The 23,431-nt window shown below is 38.2% G+C and overlaps 1 protein-coding gene across 1 annotated transcript in view; it reads right to left on the bottom strand.

The window, feature by feature from the left end:
- Positions 1-23,431, bottom strand: part of SEMA3A (semaphorin 3A) — a 172,646-nt gene that overhangs the window by 49,505 nt on the left and 99,710 nt on the right. The window contains exons 5-6 of the mRNA XM_054804985.1: positions 20,481-20,574; positions 13,514-13,633 (exon numbers count right to left, since the gene is read on the bottom strand). Coding sequence (XP_054660960.1) covers positions 13,514-13,633; positions 20,481-20,574 — 214 coding nt within the window. The remainder of the gene's footprint in view (positions 1-13,513; positions 13,634-20,480; positions 20,575-23,431) is intronic.

Genomic DNA, 23,431 nt, shown 5'->3' with positions numbered 1-23,431 from the left:
GCATTTCAGAAATATTTGATGTAACTGCTGTGACTTTTAAGAATTTAAATCTTCTTGGAGTAACATTGTATCAGACTCAAAATTTTAGCATTTTTTAAAAGCGATGAGGGAGGAATTTGCAGCACACATGCTTGTGATACATAAACAGCAGGGAGAGGAATTAGCAGAAAATTTAGAAAAAGTATTTTAAAAGTAATAAAAGAATGAAATGCAGTAAAAAATATAGGTCCTGTAATAAATGGGAAAATGTGGAATATTTTTTAAAGAATTCTTTCTATCAACAGGTCTAGCAAAAAAAAAAAAAAAGAGCTGAAAGTGTGTCAAATATGGAGCAGAACTGAGTATTAATAATGACAACCCATTTACACAATCTTGTGAAAAAAGCTGATGACTCACTAGTCCGTGTAAAGTATCTCAGGAAGGTTTTGCATCTTTCCCTCTCATGGAGCTTTTTCTGCCTTTGGAAGGCAGTGGAAGTGGAAGTTTCTTTAAAGAAACAGGAGAATAGGAAACAGAGATGGAAGGGGTGGTTAAGTGAAGAGAGCTGTGCGCTGTGACTGTCAGATTTTACAGGGTGTCAAATGTTATCACAGAGCTCAGGAAATATGATTAATCTCACTGACATCAGTGGAACACTTTTTACTATTTATAAGGGTATTGAACTTTGCTCAAAAGGTAGTAAAAGAATCAATAAACACCAATCCTCATATATATGGCCATATTCACAGATAACGTATTATCACTGAATGCTTTCAAATATTTCATAAGAGCTGTGGAGAGAATAGGAAAAATATGTAATTCAGTCTTTAAAATAACTTTTTTTCTGTTTTTCCAATGATCATCTGTAAAAAAAGCTCTGTCCCTGAAAGGTTATCTGGTTTCTTCTTATACCAACTCATCTAATAAAATCTTTCTACAAATCTTGCTGCACTTACCCAAACAGAAATCTTTACAAACCTACCAAAAAGAAATGAAATTTATATATATAAACATATGTTATAAATACACTTTTCCATAATCCAGGATCTAACAAAACCACAGGCCAACCTATCATCTGAAAAGGTAAATCAGAAAGGGAACTATTTTGTCTTCATTTTCTTAGCATGCTTGTGGCAGCCCTAAGTGCTCAGGAACATCAAATTCTGCTGGATGTTGTACAAGAGATGGTGGTCTTAAAGATTTATAGTCTAACCCTTGCCTTTGAAAGAGGTAATTGTCCCTGATAACACTACAGGATGTCTCACCTTCCTAACATGTGAAACGTTCAGCCTATAGCCACCAGTAATATGGATCTGAGAACAGAGGGAAAAAGAGCTAAAAAAGGGATATCAGCTGGGAGTTCAGTCTTGGTGGGTTCCCCTCCACAGTCTTTTGGATACAGAAACTTTCAGACAACACTGCTGCTTTCGAGATTAAGATTCTTGAAAGCAGTGTTCCCACTTTTCAGTAATATAGTAATTTATCCGTACACTACCACATCATCTGAGGCATTCACTGCTTCTATCAACTGTTAGCTGGTGAGCAACTGTATACCTTGACATATCTTAAATGTTACCATAAACATTACTGTGTCTTTTTTACTGTATGGCATGTGAAAGCATCTATCTACATGGTTAGAAAATCAAATCTAACAGCCAGGTAGTCAACAAGGATAGATTGATATAAATCCATGGAATCCAATGGAAGAGCAAGGGATGGGATACTTTAGAGACAACTTTGAAACCTAGAAGCTAGGCATTGAATCCTGAGATAAGTGATATAAGGTGCTCTAAAGATCAAGGGGAAAAAGAAATACTGCTTCAGCAGTGCAGCAAAACGGGCCATTCAGGATCTATTGCACTGTCAAAACGTAAAGGCGTCAAATGAGGAACCATTTGTCAAGTTTTTTTTTTTTTTTTTTTAATCTGTCCATCATATCTGAGAACTGTGAATCTATGAATAAGGTATTTGGGGTTTCTTTGTTTATTTTCTCTGTTATTTAGTCAAACATGCTACCTTTACAAGTGAAAAATAAGTACCCATTTGTCTCCCATTTGTCCTCTTCCTGTCCTCTCTTCCTCCCACCGTGGTCATGAATAAGGGTCTATGGGCTAAGTGACACTGGTGGTGACATCTGTTTCACCCTTTTGTTTTGCAGGTGTTGCCTGGTGGAACCTGGGGAAGAACTCAGTGAAGCGGCTCAAGTGGGACTGGAACAGTGTCTGTCCTGGAAACACCGGGTTTGCAGAAGTAAATGAAGAAAAATCACCAAAAGATTTTGTATCAATTAAAACCCTGAAAAGGATGAAAATTGACCTGCTGGGAAATTACATACAATATTAAATATACAGTTTTGTACCTAGGTGTTTTCTCTCCTCCTCTGTTGAAAGGCCACAGAAATATTAAGATGTCCTACACTTACAGAACAGAAGGGCCTTCAAGATGTAAGATTTGATATATCATAGTATTTCAGAAAAAATGAAACTATAAAATCTGCAAGGAATTAACAAACCTGAATTTAACTACAACAGATACTGTATCTACCTTTCTGGATCTTACACGCTCTTTGTGTCACAGCCACAACTCTGCTAAACACAGAAGTCAGAATATATCCTTGAGAATGAAGCTTAACGTTAGCTCTGGAAGTCTTTGCTAGTGTGACATTTGAATTGTGCTCTTGAACTACCTGAATGTATTATCAATGTTTTAAATACATTGATGTTTTCACTTTGTTGTAAAAATAGGCTTTTAATACAAGACAGTATTTAGCAATCTAGTACCAGCCATCAGTTTGATATCAGCTGTGACATTATTTAATTTTCAGAATCACAGAGGTTAAAGCTCACTGAACTATAAACAGTTGGAAACATGGAGTGTAATCCCAAGGCACAGCTCTGCACAAGCTGTAATTTAAATCATATTGCATGCTAAGCTGAAAAGGCAGTGCAGGTCCCAGAGGGCATGAATAAATCTGCAGTCACTGATTTGCCACACACATTTGTGTTGGGATTCTGTAACTGTGCAAATGTGATGTCTTCCTTTAGTGCAGAGGACCTGTCATCTACTGAGATTTGTAATTAAATAACCCAAAGAACAAAAGCAATTACTTAGCCTTACAAGCATTCAGACTGGAATTTACACGATTTCATGAACAAAGAGAAGGGGAAGTTATGGAGACAGAGAGAAAGGGAGGTTTTGAGTTTGCAGCTTAATTCAGCTGTGTCTAGTGCTGGCTGCAATTTTAATGTATAGACCAGGTATTCACATACCTGGCTTGCTTTGAACTAAAAATTTTGTCATCACAAACTCCACTCTGAAATGGATGTTTCTCCATCTAAGGAGGCAATTATGTTTCCAGCTGGCTACGCGCCACATCAGGTGCCGCCTTTGAGCAATCAGTTGTGTTAATTGCAAGCAACACTGAATGCCTTTTGGGACAAGCAATTCACGGTTCAGGAATGTTAGTGTAAAGGGGGCTAGGTTCAGCCCCATTACCAAGAAAAAAATCACAAAGTTTGCATAGGTTGCTGTATTTTCATGGAATGGAGGAAAGCAGTAGGAACAGACTAAGGGGCTGCATCTTCACGTCGTCAACTCTGCTGGGTGTGCTGGGCATCTGTCACTTGATGGGGTGGTGGAGCCCTTCATATTTTAAACTCAGCTGCTCTGTCCTCCCATTCCCCTGGTTGTCAGGTATTCTGATCCAGGCCAACAAGGCCAAGACATTGGCTCAAGAGAAGACTATATCAGCTGCCCATGAACGTGGTCTCCTCCACATTTCTTGGCTTTTTCCTTCTTTCTATTTGTCATGCTGGGAAAATAATAATTAAAAAAAATGCGTAGGGGTTGTTTGATGTAAAGGAAATATTATAAGAGCATAAATAACAGCAAATGCCATAAATGGATGCTGAAGGGCAGATACATAAAAAAAAGTCATTGAAGGAATAAAGCATACTAATGAAATGAGCACTGCAGTGAGTGGAAATCAGTAGACCTTTCTTGGTTGCATTGGGAATATTCTCATTTATTATCAGCTAATGATCTGACCTGTGATATTTTTTAGTATCTAACTTTTGCCTCAGTACCTGAATAGCAAATTTTAGCTAGTCTATCTATTTGCAAGGGTTGATTTCTAATATGTTTGCTTGTGAGTCTCAGCACCAGCACTATTTGAAAGAAGAGACCTGCCCAAATGTTAGAGGTGGTGAATGGAGAGCTTGGATGGAATCATTACAGATAAAGGGAGTTAGTGTGTGGTGGGGAGGAACTGGTACAAACCTAAGTCTGCAGGTGCTTAGAAACAGCATGGAGGCTCAGGAAGTGTCTCTAATACCCTTTAGAGGCTCAGTCCCTGGTGTCCCACATGGCTGTACAAAGAAAACTTCTTAAAACAAAGCCATCTTATTTCTCCCTTTAACACAGACTAAAACATTGCCAAACACTTTTGCGTCTGAAGCTGTGAATTTCATTAAATTCAATGCAACTCACTCAGCACTCTCTATTTTTTTTGGTGGCTGAAACCTCTAATTCTCCCCCCACCGCCCCGCCGCCAGCGTGCTCTAGTCACATCACACTTAACCTTTGCCTTGGCTTCTCAAAAAAGAATTTGTTTCACTCTATTCATGGCTTCAACAGTTTGGCAAACTGCACTTGAGTGCTGCGCTGGGTCTTTATATTGAACACACTAATCTGATTGTTTTTCCACTCTACAAACTTTGGGTCAACAATCAAGCTGCTGCCAGAAACTAATTAATTTGCAAACAGGCCCCATTTTCACAGGGGGAGAGCTTTTGAAACCTATGTCAGCAGAGCTGGTCACACCATGGTGACATGCATTGTCATGGCATCCACTTTTCTGGGTAATTCTCCTCACTAATTTTTCACCACACACATGAACTCAAATTACCCAGTCAACAGTAAATCTCTATTGAATGCCCACCAAACTCTGAACGTGGTGGCCTGAGAAGAGGAAATTGGTATTGACAGGGTCAACACTCATTAAATTGATGGCTAGAGCAGAAGAGAAAAAAAACCCCAACACAAGAACATTAAAAAAAAAAGATTCAGATGTATGTCATATCCCAATGAAGGGGGCTGTAACAGACCCACTCCAGCTTTGTTTAAATCCATTAGTATTCTGCTGTGTGATTCCCTACAAGCAGATTTCTGCTTAACTTTTCTTGAAAAACTGGTTAGTTACTTTTGTGAATGGGAACAGAGGCATAATTTGGTAGCTAAAAGTCGCTGTTTTCCAAGCATCAGAGCTGCGATGAGCCCTCATGGAGATCTCAGAGATCATGGGAAACCTACTTGAAATTGCAAGGCCTATCACACATAGGCTTTGTCTTTGGCATCAGGCCACCTAATCTGAACTTTTCTTTTCCTTAAGCTGATTTGGATCTTTGTAAAAATAATAATTAGAAAGAAACTTATCTTGTGTAATTTCAAGTGGGGCCTACACAAAAGCAGAGCAAAGTGTAGTCTTAGAACCTGAACATTACACCTGTCCTGGACAAATTACCCTTTTTTCCATGTTGAAATTCATCTCCAGGGCAAGAGGAGGGGCTTCCTATGAACTGATGAATGTGGGTAATGTGTTTATATTTTTATACATGTATGTATAGACAGATATGGTCCTTTTAATCATATATTAACTGAAAGTAGTACACAAAGCTTTATAGTAGAGATTACAGCCACAGCTACCACTGCTTGAGTTATATACTGAGTTTGTCACCTTCTTTATGTGAACAGACCATCACTTTACAATACAAAGCAGTCCATTGCCAACTCTACAAGTTATCCATGGAAATAAATACATACAAATAAACAATCCTTCCCAGTTTATATATATATATATAAAAAAAGCTTTCTAGAGAACATAGAATATCACTGGGACTACTGATAATCAGACAATTGCTCATGTTTATTATTCAGCGTGAGAAGGGTACAGAGCTGGAGACATCCACGTTCGAGTGTGACTCCTGGAGTACACTCACGCAGATGGGTTTTTACACAGCTCCTACTGCTGGAGGTGGCAGATGAGACTCAGATTTGTTTATCTAAATCCATGTCTATAAAAAGCAACTCACCTGGGTCATCAAATTTGATTTTGACCACCCAAGCAAGATCACTTGATTTGCCCTATACAGCCAGGTGCACTGATTTATCCGCATCTAGAATCTAGCCAGAGCTTGTTCTGGCTCTGTCATCCAATTTCCTCCCCAGAGAAGTCAGAGCATAGGTGATGGGAAGGGCTACATTCTCAGGTCTCCCCGGACATGAAGCTCACCAGGATTTACTGCGTCGTTGACCTGATATCATATTCACTGCTGACATAAACCCCCTAAAACTTAGCAGTTCTGAGGGACATCACCAACAGATCAATTCAATGTACACAAATGAGTGGAGATCCCCAAGCTGGCAATCACCTCCAAGTCTCTGTTTAGTGAGAGACTATGCACTGATCTGTTTGGGACTGGAGTCATATCCCACAGTGCCTGTTTTGAAAGCTATGAACTTCTTTTCTAAAACAGTACTGTGTGCAGCAGTACACTTCTCTGGTCTCCAGTGGAAACAGCGCGCGAAGCACTCTGAGCTCTCCCATTACTCTTGATCTTATATTCTCTATCAAAAGAGTCACAGTATGAATTGCAGCAAAGCATGGCTTCTAATCTACACTCCCAGCTATTATTTTTTGGTGTGGATAATAAGGCTGACCAAGCTAAAACCCATAAATGAGCCCATGGTTAACCATGTAATATACACGTATCCTAAGTCAGGTGTTTCGGGACTAATTTGTATCCTAACTTTCCCAAGCATGTTATGGCTATAGCTCAGACCAATTTGTTTACTGATGCAAGTCTTTTTGCCCCAGGTCACATTCTCTAGAGTGTCAGGAAGCTCTCAAAATGTGCGGTCAGACAAGGGGAATGTCCTCTTCTGCTTCATCTTTCCTACCTTCTTTTTCCACTCCAGCCTCAAAACTTATTCTTTGGCTACTTTCACCAATTTTTCATATATAAACACAACAAAATCTCATCCACAGCACTGAAATTTAATGAAGAAAATGACCTAATCCTAGACTATGGGGTGGAGGAGGGGGAGAGAGAGAGAGAAGATCTGTTTCCTAGAAGGATTTAAAATAATTTCATTCAGGCCATTTGATGGGAGATTATAATTTTTCTGGTTGTCTTTACTCATCATCTTCCTCACATCCAGAGGAACTGTAAAACATATTCTCTAAATGCTACTTGGTCTTTGATTTCTGAATCAAATGTTTTTACTTCGTATAAAGATACAGGGAGCAGCTATCAGACAGGATGAGTCAGCTGGTTCAAATACACGAGTATCTTCTGATTAGGTATTCAGCTGGACCTATGGCACCCTGAGTTGTAACCATTTCAGGTTAGTGATGGTATAAACATCAAGTAATAACATTAAGAAAGAAGTGATTAATTTGTGATTTCAGAAATTCTTCTAAGAGAAAATGAACGGGTTGTAATAAAAATGTATAGAGAGAAGACTTTGTTAGATTGCAATGAGAAAAACAATTTAAAATTCATATTCAATCTCTCAAATTTGGATCCACAGACTTAAGGGAGGGAAAAAAAACCCTGTAAATTGAGTTTGTATGCCATTCTGTTCGCATTATTATGCCACCGTCACCATAGTTTCTGAGTACTTCCTAGCACTCTGTTAGGTGACATTAACATTTGTCACACATGGAATTTATCACTGTGAAATTATTTATTACTATTCTTAGCAATGAAGATAATGGGAATGGGGGTGGGAGGGTGTATTGAATGAGAAATGAGACTTGCATATATGGACATGTTTTGCTCCTGCAAGGGTCGGAGTTGTTCATGCCTGTATAAGCAGTGGTGGGAAAGCGTGGGACTTGGTGCACACTGCAGCCTGCATGATAGGAGACATCAGCTGACTAATTCAGTTCAAATATAGAAATGCATATTTTAAATGCAAGAGATCCTTGTGGGGGAAACAAAATAAACAAACACAAAAGGACAACAAAAAATCCCCTCACCGTTTTCACTGGTAGGGTTGTTTAAATACACCCCTGTAAATTTATGGGAATGCAGACCTGAGGGAGACTTCTTAGTCTACTCACTGCAGTCCCTTGCGATGTCAGGCAAGCGTGTTATATGATAAAACACAAAATGTTGTCTAAGTTCCTCTTAAAACCAGCTGGGCTGCCTCACTAACTACTTCTATTGGGCAGCTTTTTCTAATTTCTTTCCCCCCATGGTTTAAGACTTCTAATTTGAAAACTAAATATATTCATATGCAGTTCATACTTTTTTTTTTTTTTTTTTAAATGTCCTTTATTTAAATAGCTCTTTTCTTGCTGGAGATTTATTGTATTTGTAGCATCCATCACCTCCTCTCTGCAAGAATATCTCAGAGGTACTTTATGAAACAACCCCCAGGTACCAGGATAGTCGGGTCCTATCTATGCTGGCAGGTCAGCCGTTTTCCACATCTGCTTACCTTTGGTAGCATTTTAATGCCTTCTGTATATCTGGACTGGGAATGTGTAGGAGGTGAGCTGGAAAGTGGGAAACTAGAAAGGCATTTAGGGACAAGGAGTGGCACAGAAGAGGGAGGCATCAGTGGGTATGTATAGGTGGGAAAAGGGTTTGGTGTGGATGACCAAAGACAAACTATATATTCAAGGATGCAGCAACTGAAGACACCCAAGTCTCGACAAGAGTAGTTGCAAGAGAACAAGTATTCATTTCTAAACATCTTGACACATTTAATATATTTTACTGGAGAGGTAAAAATCCTATAAACTAGCTGCAATCTTGTCTTTCTCTTGCCATACATTCCTCTACTGTGCAATACATATATATTCAAGATTATGTGTGCATGTTGCCAGTGCTGGGACATCTTACAAACTGCCATAAGCAGAAACGACATAAAGTGATGTCTAAAGTTCTGTATGAATGCCAGGAGACTATCAAGTCCATGTTTCCTGCCTTGGAGCCTGTGAAATTTAAGAGGGCATTTTCTTTTTATTGAACAGTCGCTCAGCTTCTATAATTCTCAGCTGTTTATGTAACCGTAAAGTAAAGATTACCAAGGACAATAACCCCAGGGGACTAAGCACAGCTACTACCCCACTTTAAAAATTAAGCCATGGAAAGTATGCTAAAATAATATCATAGAGCTGGTCTAAACCCATAAAAAGCAAGGAAATTCCAAGCCAAGGCTGGAAATCCAGACTGACAGTCTCTCTTAACCCCAGGTCTAGTAAAGAGGGTGAGCGAGGCCAGTATTCCCTCACTTTTCTGGGGTGCAAACCAGATTTATAATACTATCTTAATGCAGCTTTTGTGATTTCATTTCCTTTCAAATCTTCTGCAGCCCAACTCGGTTTTGCTTTTAAAATAAATGTTTATGGCTATTCATTTTACAAAATGTTAACAGTTTAAGGCCAGATCCCCTGTGCTCAAGTCAGGGAAGATGAGAGCGGCTCCAAGCTTTCCTTCCACTCCCCTAACCTTCAGCTTGAAAACTGCCTTCAGTACGTTGCTTTTGCGTTGCTTAGCATTTGCTTTGGTACACTGCACTGCCATTTCTGCCTTCTTGCCTCCAGCCATGCCCTCAGCCCTTGCATGAATGCTGCCATGGACGGTGTACAGCAAGCGCTGCGTGTGGTTCACCAGGGAACTCCTTGGTACCAGGGGAAGCTGCTCCAACCTGCTTGGGCCTCCTACTCATCTTCCTTTATTCCTGAAGCAGTTCACAGAAGCAGGACCTGATCTATGCTTTCTTGAAATAACATGAGCTTCTGATGGCTCTGAACTATAAGAGGCGATGGCACATTTAAAGGAAAATATGGGTTTTGCCTATAGGCAAGACTCCGTAAGATATACGTGTAACATCAAAGCCATTGCTTCTTACAGTAAAGCTGGATAGGAGATGTTTTTTCAATTTCAAGATTTTTTTTTTTTCTGAGAGTTCAAAACTATTATTGACCCTTACTGGAACCAACTAAGACTGTCAAAGCTTTTTGAGCAGAGAAACTCCATGCACTTACCAGAGGAGCCAATAACGTGCAGGGTGAGCATGCACATGGCTTATGACAAAGTGCATGATTCAGTCTGGGGCACTGAACTGCAGCTTTTTGAATCCAAGATGACTTCCCTGAGCACGGACTTATTTTACTGTGTTTTTGCAAATGCCTCCATGTCACATCTGGCCAACTCTGTATCAATAATTAAATATACACTGCTACAGTGACTGATGTATGGTTCCCTACCTTCTAGATGAATGCCCCGACTACATGGCTATAGAATCAGTCTCCCTTGCTTTATTTGGCTTGGTGACTGTTTAATTATTTATAGAAAATGAGATGTCTTTAGAACCCTGTGAGTATTTAATATTTTTAAAAGACCTAAAAAGTCTTTAAGAACTGCTGGTCATTACCTTCCCTTGGGCCGGGCACAGTTCAAAGCTCTCTTCCCAGCAACATTTAACTTCTTATGAAAGGTGGAGCATCTCCAAAAAGTGACTGTGTGATCTCTGTAGGAACTCTGTGTTCATACTTAAATCCAAAAAACTTAATCGCTCTGTGTAATGTTGTCCTACTTTTACACCAGTTCAGGATGATATTTAAATTCTGCGAAAAGTTTGCAAATTCTTAATGTCTTCTCCTCTCCATTTTTGGTACCAAACAGCTGTGTTTTCTGCACCCTGTCAGCTCTGACCTTAGTCTTAGTATGGGAAAAGCAGTTTCAAGTTCCTACTCTGAACAAAGTAAACATTAGCAAGGACTTATAACTGGACGTCTCACCGCCTAGCTATTAAACTCCACAGGGATGAGGGTTTCTCTGTAAGTTTGATCAGAACTTGTTCTTACCCAGCCTTCAGTCTATGATGTCCATTAGAATAGTGGTTTTAACCTGAGGCTATGCACACTGTAGAAAGCAACTAAGCAAGCAAACCCACCACTACATAGCAAAACATGTCTTTACTAAAAAATGTATAAAGGTCTGCAAACTTAAGGTTCAAAACTAGAGATCTTTAAGAATGTAGAGTACACCTCATCCTTCAATGAAAGCTTGTTTCATTAGAATTATATTCACTTTGAATACATGCAAACACAAAGCTTCTTTTATAATTATGAGACAAATGACAAAAAAAAAAAAAAAAAATCAAAGGACTGGCATGCCTGCAGAGTTTCAAACACAAACAGTTATCGTTTTTGGATGCAGAAATTAGGAATACTATGTGGAAAGGCTGCCAGGACCTTATCACTGGGAAATTAACAGTGAAGTCTTACAGCCTTTAATAGGAACGCTGTAGTGCAGATTTTAAGGCAACCTTTCCTTATTAGGAACATAAACTTATCAAGTTGCAATGGAGAGATAGATTTCAGAAATGTACTTAAGGATCATTCTTTATTAAATTATAGACAGCTATGAGAATAATTTCTAAAGGCCTCAATTTGATTCTTACTTTTTTTTTTTTAAATCAGCTTGAAACTTTCCATACAGGAATGTAGTGTAAGAACTACATTTAGACTTGAAAATAATCTTCACCTTGCACTACAATAAATGTTACCTTTTTACTTTTTTGATCTTTTTGGATGATACTTTAATTTTAGAGAGCTTGAGGTTCATCAGCTCTTTATGTACAACTGTCTTCTCCTCCCCATCTTGAGCACAAAGCAGTTGTGGTTTCTGCACCCTGTCAGATGTAACCTTAGTGCTAATTTGGGAAAAGCAGTTCTCACATTTAGCGCTGAAAGACCGATAACTGAATCCACAAAGGAATGACACATTTTCAGCGATGAAGCACAGGGGCTGTGGACAATGTCTGTGCTTTCCTACTGCATAAATCTTCCTGACTCAGCTGTCATTGTGCAAATCTACTGCACAAAAGCAGATTTTGCTTGCATGATTGGACTTTATGTCATCATGACTATCATAATAAAAGTGGGTGTTGTGTTATCTTTAACATACTATTACTCTACCAGGAACCAAGATAGATGGATATGTCTGTAACCCTTGTACTTTACTGTCTCCTGAATTACAGATATCTTGTCTATTATTATAATAAAATAAGCCAATGAACAATGTTTCTGGGTTACTGGGCAAGCACAGACTGTAGAATTGAAATGTGGTAGACCTGAATCTGTCCTCACAGTAGTCCACATGAATTATGACAAAACTAAATTCAACAGGACAAAAATCAGATTCATAGCACATATCATATTAAAATACAGATTCATACAACTCATTATATACACATTTATCCAGTACATATATCCAATGCATATGTCATAAACAGAGTTGTTTACCCAACCTGCAATAGCACTTTGTCGTTTTAATTATGAATCAGGGATTGGTTTTGTTATGGATTGTATATATAGCTAATACAATAACCAGTATGATACTAGAAGTTCCTGATTGTAGCTAATAAGAAACTGTGTTGCTAAAATATAGTCTGCGCTTACACATTAAAAATTTATGTGAACAGTTTGCACTAAATTGCAAAACCACATAAGAAAACCTGGACCTCAACACAGACATAAATAATGTGGCTAGGAGTGAAAAATATCTAAGAACAAAATACTCTGTCAATTAAAAAACAGGAGTGCAGATGCAAGCAGCATGTACAGCAAAAGTGGCTAGTCAACTCTTCAAAAATTAAAATATAAATTAACCGAGAGTAACTACAGTTAGTATTACTGGCTCATTTAAATCAAATGTCAGCTTTTTCAAATGATGAATTCTCATTTCCAAAATGCTCATATCCTTGTATAGCTAAAGCCAAGTGTAAGTCCATTTAAGTTATTGGAATTTTGACTTCAACAGAACTTGGATAGAGTACTCAATGCATTTTAAAGTATTTTGGTACATAAAGCCAAAACCAGATTTTCTCTGAAACTATTCCTCTCCCCTCATACATGCAAACAACCAGCTACAGGCCTGATTAGTAATATCCATAAAATAATGTAAGCTATTGTGCCTTGTTAAACTATTGAATAGTTTGAAACCCAATGGTTTGGAATGCTCAGGACCCCTTTCACTTTTTCCAAACTATTGACAACTTTAGCCTGCTCAGGAAGCTCTGCTGACTCTCTTTCTGCTGGATTTTGGTGGCCAGTGTCAGATTCCCTTCAATCCAGCCAAAAATTAAAGCCTGTTCAAGGCACAGTCCTGCCCAGGGCTCTGTAGCTACTTTGTGTTGACGTGTGGCTGATGCCTCCACAAGTCTTGAGCTTCTGTCCAACTTGCATCCTACAGCAATCTGCTCCTGTGGCACGACTGCATTAGCCGTAGTGTCTGTATATGTTTTAAATTTAATCACACTCCACAAATCTCAATGTAATTAAACCAAAAATGCTTCTTTATAAATCACTTCTGATTAGTTTAACTCGTTTAAGACAAAATTCTGCTCCAAATAAACGAGGGGTGTATATGTCACAGATGTTGCTGGAATGAAGCTGTGTGCTAGTCTTTAATGGCTAGATGAACGTAACTGGATAAATGTACATTTTACATACCATTTAGCCACCGGGAGTCATGCTGCTCCGTTCTGATTGGATGATGATGCCCCAGAGTTCGGAAAATGGCAAAGTCCCTGCCCATGAAGTCTGCTGCTGTGCCAGAGTACAGTTCTCCATCTGTGGAAGGACATAATTGTAAGCGACATTTCTCAATTTTCCAATCACGGGAAGTAAGAGAAAGCTGTCAGTCCTATGTTTATATTACGCTAATAGGGATAATGAGAAAATTACAAAGCAATAAGCCATACGCAATGTATTGTCATTGAAAATATATGATTAGACTCACTTTCTCACTACAGAGCTTAACTGTAACCTCTCTCAAATGAGCTGTATCTCCCAACTGCTAGTGCAGACACTTTTCAAAAATATGTTTGGATTCTTAGGCTGGAACAGTGACAGCTTGTACACCTATCCCTGGCAGGCAGTGGTACGCAGCCCCTCCAAAATCCTACCTAACCACTACACCCTGTTTTGAACAGGAGTTTGGAGGGGAGACCTCCAGAGGTTCCTCCTAACCTCTTGGTTTTTTGTGACTCTGCGTTGTGAATTAGAGTCCAGCTCATTCACTCTTGGTTCAGAAAGTCATCAAGTCCCTTGTATTTTTCTTATAGAAACTGTCTTTTGGTTGACTGTTGGTTTTGGTTTAGGTTTGGGTTTTTGTTGGGTTTTTTTTTCCCTTCTTTTTTTTCTCTGAGCAAGTAAATCCTCTGAAAACAGGATCTTCTACAGGAAAGACAGCACATGCCTTTCTCCTCCTGCCACCTTTGTAGCTGTGATACTGGTAAAGGGCAACAGCTAAGGGAGAGAATGAGTGAGATCATTCCCTGCTACCTTGACCCCATGCATATCACAGTGAACAAGTGAATTAAAAATTGACCTTTGCTACTTCAGCCCATAAATGGCACATACATAACCTAGCTGTGGATGAAACTCATAATATTAGAGTCCCAGTGTGCCTCTCCTCAGCCAACTGGAAGTATCATGGAAGAGGTAGAGAGAGACACAGTCTAATTCAAAGGACCAGGTCAGGTTAAATACCTGCCAACCGATAAGAGAATACATAGCAATCAAACTCACAGGAAACAAACAGGGATCAAAGATCGACATGTATCTTTCTGGCATTAATGTAGAGCTTGTCCATTAAATTACTCTGAATTCAAATAGCTAAAAAAGCATTTTTAAGACTGTGTCCTTCTACCCCCATATGTGAAATGAGATACCCTGCCCTATACTTTTAATATGGAATGAAAAACTATTATTCCTTCCAACTGCTATTTTCAAGCTACCCATCTTAAATGGGTCTCCTGTGAAAAAGACAAGTTGGAGGATAAAATAACTCTTTCTTTAAGCTAAAGTAATACATTTTGCATAGTCATGATGAACTCTACCATATCCTCATTTTAAAACACACTTTAGGAACAAGTTTATCATTTTCATGGTAATTTCAGATATTTCCATGGTGAGACAACCATGTCCAAGCATGCCTACTGGATATCACTGGCATCTTTCCCCAAAAAATGATACCATAAAACTATCGAGTGAACCTACAGTGACTCTGTACCATATGGTAGTCGTGAAAGTCAGGAAGGGTGAAAACATGGTAGCGGAAAGGCGTGGAATTGAATGAATTCGCAGCAAAGATTAGAAGCAAATAGACCAGTCGTGCGCAGCAGGAGGTGTAATCAGAAGTGAAACAGAACAGCATATCATTAATTAACGATTTATCATTCCTCTATGTCATTTTCAACTTTTTTTTAAAGGGGAGACAATCATTTAATTATAGTGATTATTTTGTACAGGGTATGCAGCTGAGATTTTAAAGAACATAAACCCATTTTGCTTGTGAAAAGGGCTTTGATGCTATGCTTAACCTTTCTTTAACCTTATCTTCATTTTCTTGTCTTCCAGTCCCTAGTGAGTTCTGATAAATCAATATAAATCAAAGGGGGAAAGAAAAACCCAATAAGCCCTATTGTGCTTCCTAGTTATCAACAGATCTAAAGGTCAATCAAGAATGAAAAAAAATTCTATATTTAATACTTCTGTATTAAAATTAAAACAAATATAGCTCAAAGACTCATTAAAATTATGTATTTGCAATATTTAGAATTGTAAGGGGGTTTGGCACCTCAGCTTCTGACAATATATAAACACCACTGAAAGTAACATATCTTCCAGGTTTGACTTAGTCCAACCCAAGACTTTTTCATGCTCCTAGGCTCTTGTGGCTGGTACTTTTTCATCAGTGGTGACAAAGTAAAGGTTTTGCCAGTAATGGGCTTCAGCATGTTCCAAAGGGGGAAGGGTCTGTAGGAAGCTAGCTGACCTGTCTGTGCTTTCTACTACAGCCCCTCCAAGTTTCAGTATACCTAGACGATTTCCTGAAGTTTGAACTGATTTGCTGTAGTCATGCAAAAAGGGAGTTTTGACTTCTCCCAGACAGAAATACCAAGGAATATTATTTATTTTTGTAAGACTTTAGATAATTTTTGCTAAATTCAGGGTGAGCCTGAAGTCGTCCCAGATGTGCACATCCTTTGAGTTAGTAATTTCAAAAGCTATATGCGGATTTTTGCCTCCTGTCTAGACAGAAGTACATTCATCTTAGTTTCCCTATGCAGACCTTCTTTTGGACTGAAATCTATTCATTGCTGGTCTAGAAAATGATTCTTTTATGTCATTGATAGTCTTTACTGTGCTATTTCCATTGTCTTAGTTTTAAATGCAGTTTTCATTAACTTTAAGAAAGTGGAAATGAACTGTTTGAAAACTGACAAACATTTCTGAAGGGGAAAGAATGAAGGGGAAAAAAAAAAGAAAAAAAAAAAAAAAAGTTGTCACTTTGTATTTCCAGCCCAGCAGCATAAAGCAATGACTGTCCAGAACAAGCTGATGGCCCTCAGATGTCTGCATAGGAAAAGGCTCTATGTTTGGGACACAAACCACTTTATCCTAAAGAAGTAGCATGTTGACATAAGAATGCAAACAGAAATACATATATTGACTTTGCTAAATAAAGAGGCAATGATTAAAGCCCATAGTAATGCATTTTTTTTGAAGAGGAACCATTTTCCCACATATTGTACGTAAGCAGCACAAAACTGTGAATACTTCCCCAAGTTCATTAGATACAAAGATGTTAAAAACTAAGCAGCATACATTTATTTGATGAATTGTTTCTATTCAGCTTTTAGAGAAGACTGCATTCTTAAAAAAAAAAAAATTGGAAAGTACAGAAGTGTAAGCTTTCTTTTTGAAAGAAATAAAGTTGAATAGATGAGGAATATAGGCAAAAACAAGCCTTGAATGTCCTGATTGCTTTCACTGGTAAAAGCATTCCCAAATAAAATCTGCTATCCTTGGTTAGTAGGTTTATTCACTAAAGTTAAGATTTTCAGACGTACATAGTAGTGGATTGACTTAATTCCTTTTAAAGTCAGCAACTACATCTTCCCAGAAAGTAGAATAAACTCGAAAACTCTGAACCTCATATACACTTAGCAACCAATTTCTAATAAATATGTTAGTAAAGGTCTTCCTTGGTGACAAGCCACCGTATTTCAGATCACGTTGATCCATATTTGGGAGTATTAAGGCAGCTAAACTGATTTAAAAAAAAAAAAAAAAAATTATTTATTTATTTTTAAATCAGTTATACACAGGAATATAAATAGCTTTGAGGATTCTGGATCATCAGAGCTTTTGAAAATCCCAAAGGGTCATTTCCTAAAGAGCAACTGACTGATAATGGGGCAATGCTGTCTCCTTCTGTGAGGTTTTTTTCAACTATCTCAATACAATTGCTTTAGACTGATACATTCAGTGATAATTTTCTCCTGTGATGACATTCTTTGAAAACCTTGCTGCCTCTCATTTTCCTCCTGCCCTGGAATACGCACTAGTGGTGCCCAGGGACTGCTTAGTCTCTAATTTTCATGCACTAGCCCACTCAAATGGCGATTGTTTAGTTAGTAGCACATAGATGGGAATGGTTGAATAATGTCTTACATTACTAGGAACTAGTTATATCATGTTCCCAGCTGGCGTTTACTTTAGAGTAGAGTAGCAATAACTACCTTTAATGAACAACTCTTAAAAAAATAATGAAAAATGTTTGCAGGTGGATGGAATGAGGAATGTATACTGGAAAAATATTGGAACAATTTAATAATGATGAACTGTTTGGTTTGGTTTGGGGGGGGGTTGTTTGGGGTTTTTTTCCTAATACTATTAATTTTTTTTTAGGAGAGAGAGAAAGCTGAAGATCCTTTCTACACTTGAAGCGTTTCTTTCAGCTGAAATATAAAATAAGAATCCTTTAATAGCACTAATGGCTATTAAAGATCTTAAGTTACTTTTTGCAAATTAACCTTGGTGTTTTGCCCAAATTCCAGCTTGGGTAATTACATTTCACTTACCTAAGATTTACCTTCTAGTTACAGAGTCAAGAACATACTCTTCTTCCACACTTTGCAAAATCTCTGTTTAGTGTTTCTGATGAATAACAGAGGTTATTTTTCCCTCCTGTACCTAACTATATAAATTACTCTTACTTCTCAGCCTTCTTTTATCTTCTTGATAGGTACACTGTGTTCCTAATTATAACACTGCATTTTAATGAGTGCTAGGTAATTGTTTTACACAGTTGCCCTCTTGAACCTAAGATAAACCATGGTTGCTTGTGAGGACAAATATTTCCGGCACATGAGGGGCCAGGAGTAGCTGAGCTACCGTTCAGCTCAGGAGAAGGGAAGAGGCAGTCCATCCATGTTCTTTCTGGTGTGAGGCATTTGTGGTCAAGAGGCTCCTCTGGCCTTCATAGCCCTATCCACTGCTTCATTCCAGCGCTACCTACTTCAGAGAGCAGCTGGACCAAACCTCTCCAGGCAGTCATTGCTTGGCCAGTTCATTCCCCGTTCCTCACATATTTTTGGGGGGAGGAAATTATTTTGCCTTGGGTCGCCACTTCACCATAAAATTTATGCTTTTTTGGCAAAGATAAGAGTAAGTAGTTGTGAAACAGTGGTGAATCTGGTGTATGCTTTCTGAAATATCAGGGGAACCTCTGCAGCAAAGGATTGAAGTAAATGTAACATTATAATCAGTAACACAATATGACTGTGAGGTAGCTATGAAGAGGCAGAGAAGAAGGGGTGTTCGTGTTCAGGATGAGGGAATGTTAATTTTAGCTTCACCCTGAGTTTTGTATAAGTCACAGAAGTAGAAATTAGTCACTGACTTTGAGTATTGAATTTGCACCGTTTTCTGTAGTGCTAATACACCCATGGCTCTAACTGAAGCCTGATTCAAAACAAAGTATCATGCTTGGTCTACTGTTTATTAGGAGGAATATACATGGAGTGAAAATTATAGTGATAGAGAGTGGGCTCAAGAAAGCAAAGATGTTTTAAAGACATGAAATCTAAGCCAAGGGAAATAAGATAATCATATTTGTGCCAGACTGAGTGAAAAAAAAAAAAAAAAAAAGGAATGTGAAAAGCTAGACCCTGTTGACTTTGTGCAGTTGCATACCGGGTATACCATGTAATACTGGCTTGTCATCATTCTCTTTCTTTATTGTATATTAAAGTAAATAGTAAAGCCATTCCCTTGAGAGTAGCTCTGCCACAAATTCAAGTCGCTCCAGGCACTAATTTATACACCGGCCTTTTACACACACATTTTTTTCCTTTCTGTTTGTACAGGTTACAAGTTGGAGCAAGATGTGGACGTCTTTCTTGTTTTTCCTGTTAAAAAGTGCATGTCCCCAGGGCAGCTCATCACCTGTGATCATTAGGGGCTTCGAAGATTAGGAAATGAGGCACACTTAGGACTAAATTTTTGTTGCTGTCTATTTTGAATAGCTTAATTTTTAAATGTAGTATAAATATAATAAGGGTAAATGGTAGGCAAGGCCCTAGACTAGCAATATGGACAAAATCCTGAACAAACCGATGTATCTGGTTATGTGTCATTTCCCAAAGACTTCTGAGATAAGAGAATCTGCAATCTTCTGAAACTATAGTTTCCCCCTTGGATTTGAAGTTGTAATAAATTGCCGGAAAGTTACGTTTTAAGGATAAAGTGGCTACACCTGGGTAGAGTCATTACAGAGAGAAGAATCTAATTTGTTTCACTCTTAATTTCTGCTCACAAAACATCTTTTTGCCTTTTTTGTAAAGGAGAAGGAAGAACAATGAACAAAATTAATTCAATTAGATAAGTTAAATCAATTAGATAAATTCAAACAATTGGATTAGTTCAATTAGATTAACACAGTCGAGGTACTCTATACTTACATATTCCATGAAATTGTTACTAATTCAGAAATACCTAATTTATGGAAATCCCTCTGTCCTGGGCAGAAGTTCAATTATATTCATTGTCAGATAGATCTCTTCAGCTGAAACATCATCTTAAGGCCTCGACCTGTGGCCACTTGTATATCTGCAGCTCACATGCGGGTACAGTTGGGTGATAGGCTTTCCTTGGCAGCAAATCTGACGTAAGAAATTCCTTATTCTGGGTCTCACTTTGCTCTCAGCTGTGCTGGTGTGACCATCAGTGAGGCCAGCCTGTAAACTGGGCAGTTAAAATACCTCCAGAGTCACCTAGCTCTGGGGAGGAGAAACACTTTGCAGAGGTATAAAGAGGCTCTTGTGATACTTGATTCTTGGTTTACACATACCTTGTCTCTCAAGATACCCAGGTGAACTGTATTAAAAATGAAACCAGAATTATTTCAGCCTGGAAATCATAGAATCATAGAATCTTAAGGTTGGAAAAGACCTCTAAGATAAAGTCCGTCCGTCGACCCAACACCACCATGTGTACTAAACCATGTCCCAAATAAAATGCATAAACCAAAACCTTATTATAGGTGCTGCAAGGAGAAAAAAAGCGGAAAACTGGCAATTATTTACAGCGAATGCACATCTCATTGAACTTGTATTGTGGCACCTACCTACTAAAAGAGAAGCTGTCAGCAGCTTAGGATCATAAGGGCTTTTGCCTCGGCCATTTTCAAAATGTGAATCTTCCATTCTAAAAATGTTGTCCTGTGAGGTGGAAAAAGAGAAAGAAAAAGCAACGTTATTTGATGAAAGAACACTAAAAATAAATTGAACTAAACAGAGGGCAGTATATATGATTCATACTGGGTTTTGTGGCTTCAGGGAAGTCAAATTACACTAAGTGAGGATCTGGCAAAAGTGACCACCTTCTAGTCAGTATTGTGCTGAAGGCTAGTTAAAAGCACAAATGCACATGCACAGCTTGTGTCTCATTTATTCTGCTTCAGGTATAATTTGCATAGCTTCATTGAGTTGTTTCTGCTTTCACTGAGAATACATCTGAGTAATAGTAACCAAAGAAGCTGGAATTGGAAAGTTTTGTCTGAAAAAAGGCAAAACTTATTTTTCACTGACTAAACTTTTCTGCAATATCCTGCAAGTGTAGATTAGTGCATATTACAATGCTAAACCCTTCTTTTCCTACCTTGAGTATTTAGTGACTTACTGTTTCATGTATCCTCAAATTCAATTTTAACTGCATCAGGAGAGGTGTGGTTTTGTTTTTGTTTTTGTTTTTGTTTTCCCCAGTACAATGCAACAAAACTTTTAAAATATACAGGCTGAGGGCAAAGTATATGGGGATATAAACTAAGATTAAAAAGAGCCTCAGTCAACACTAAGTCAAAGCAAGGTCAGTAAATCCAAAGCAATGGTCTTTTCAGTACATTTAATTACCTTAATTTTAACTGGGGGACCAAATCTGCCAATCAATTTGAATAGTGTGTTTATCTTACATTTTGCACTGAGGGTAAAACCAGAAGAATAGATGCTTTTTGCTCAGTAGACTTCAACAATCACAGAAGACTTGTGGAGGCCACACTGAAAATTGAAATTTCCATTTCCCACCTGCACTGTGGTTAATTTGCATTGACAATTAATTAAGTCAAGGAGTCTCAAAGCTGGGACAACTCCTACCCTGCCCCAACAGTTTCTCTGGTTACTTAGGCCTTTGCACCCAGTTCTCAGATGCTTATAGCTAAAAATTCTCTACGAGGTAGATGCTGAAGGACTTCCTTTAACCAATATTTGCAGGACCAAGTAGCTTAAGCTGTAATAGCAACCACAGCTTGATACAGTCTCTTTTCTTATTGACTGATCAGAGATCACTCATCTGTTTTATGAAAATAAACAAAAAAAATCTTCAAAATATATGTCTAATAAATATATATTGACAGTAGAATGCGACGAAGAAGATGTTACAATATTTTTCCCTCATTATTTCATAACTTGATTCTCAAGTCCCTACAGCGCTTACTGCTTCCACAGACTAAGAAATCATCCCTTTCTTATTCTTATCATCCAAAGACAGAATCATAGAGCTGCTGGCTATAAGGGCTCTCTAGATATTGTTAAGCCCAGGAGGACTTGAAAGAAGACTATTGTCAACACAGGCTATGGTCAGTTTTGGTTTCGTCTTGCCAAGTTGTGAAAACCTTCAGGAATAGAAAGTATATAACCTTTCTGGGCAACTTCCATTGCCCTCTTAGTGAAGCATTTTTTTTTTTAAACTGAACCCTCCAAGGAACAACTTGTGACTTTTTGTCCTTATTACACCATCTGCAAGTATGGCAAAGAATGTCTTTCCTTTTCATAACTACCCTCCAAGCAGTTATAGGCTGTTCCTAAGCTGCCCATTCAGCTTCACTTCTCCAGATGAAGTCTCAGGCTAGAACTTCATGAAAGCTTAACTAGCCTGTAAACTCCAGAGTCTTAACATTGTCTTGTGCTCACAAGTAAAAGTCTCGACATTGCACACAATACTTTCACCCTCAAGGGCAACGCTCCAGTGCTCAGTACTGGAGACTTGGCACTCCACAATGCTGTGAAGGATGCAAAAAAATATCAACTACTCAAATTTTATTCAGCAATTGCTTTGGTAATTTTTTTTTTTTTTTTTTTTTTTTTATGTGAGGATCATTCAGGCAAACAGCTGATGTCTTTCTCACGAGCAGGGAATTCAAGTATTGGGAAGCAGAGCTCTCCCTGGCACTCTGCCTTCTCCATCTTGCTCATCCATGCTGAATCCAGGCATGGGCCCAGCCTGTGACCAAACATACTTCCAAATGGTAATATTTTAAACCTATTGATTCCATGTTTCTGTGAGTCACAGACTATAGTTTTTATTACAGGCTTGTTTAATTACATCATGCAAGCACATATGTGTGTGGTGGTATTACACATTTTCAAAGGAACATCAGAAGGATGTCACATTTCACTCCATTTACTGGAGAAAAAGGTGAAAGAAAAATGGACCGTTAGCAGGATAGTCTATCTGGAGGGGCTTACTGCACTGTAAGATAAAAAGTTTGGACACAGCTTTGTGGGGTTTGATCCCAGAATTCAAGCTCAATCTCCTAAGGCATGTTCTTGTAGATGTAGCCTGCCTTATTATGTTTATACAGTCATCCTGTATCTGTAATATCTTGCACAGTATTAAATTTCTTTCTTTCCCTTTGTCTTTCTTTCTATTTCTTAATAGTCCAGACACATTCCTAGCTTCTTTCCAATTTTCTGATTCTTCTCCTTCTAACCAGAGATGAATAAATAATGAAAAAGAAAACTGTTTTTGAAATTCTGCTGTAGGGTCCGTATCTAGATCTTGCACAATAAATAGAAAAGGTAAATTGAGGAGAATGCTAGACCTCAACTACAATAATAGAAAATGGCACTAATGCTACAAGCCATTATTGAAAAATGTTATTATCAATCTACATTTTCTTGGGATTTCTTCTTAGTAGATAATTGCTCAACCTGCACACCAATGGATATTTGATAAGGCTATAAAGTCAGTGGCATGACAGTTAAAGTAGAATATATTCCCAAGATAATCCCATGTGTCATT

This window comes from Grus americana, chromosome 1 (assembly GCF_028858705.1).
Source record: "Grus americana isolate bGruAme1 chromosome 1, bGruAme1.mat, whole genome shotgun sequence".
Classification (NCBI taxonomy): Eukaryota; Metazoa; Chordata; class Aves; order Gruiformes; family Gruidae; genus Grus; species Grus americana.
Note: the sequence above shows the minus strand (reverse complement) of the source record. Positions and strands in the feature narration are given on the sequence as shown.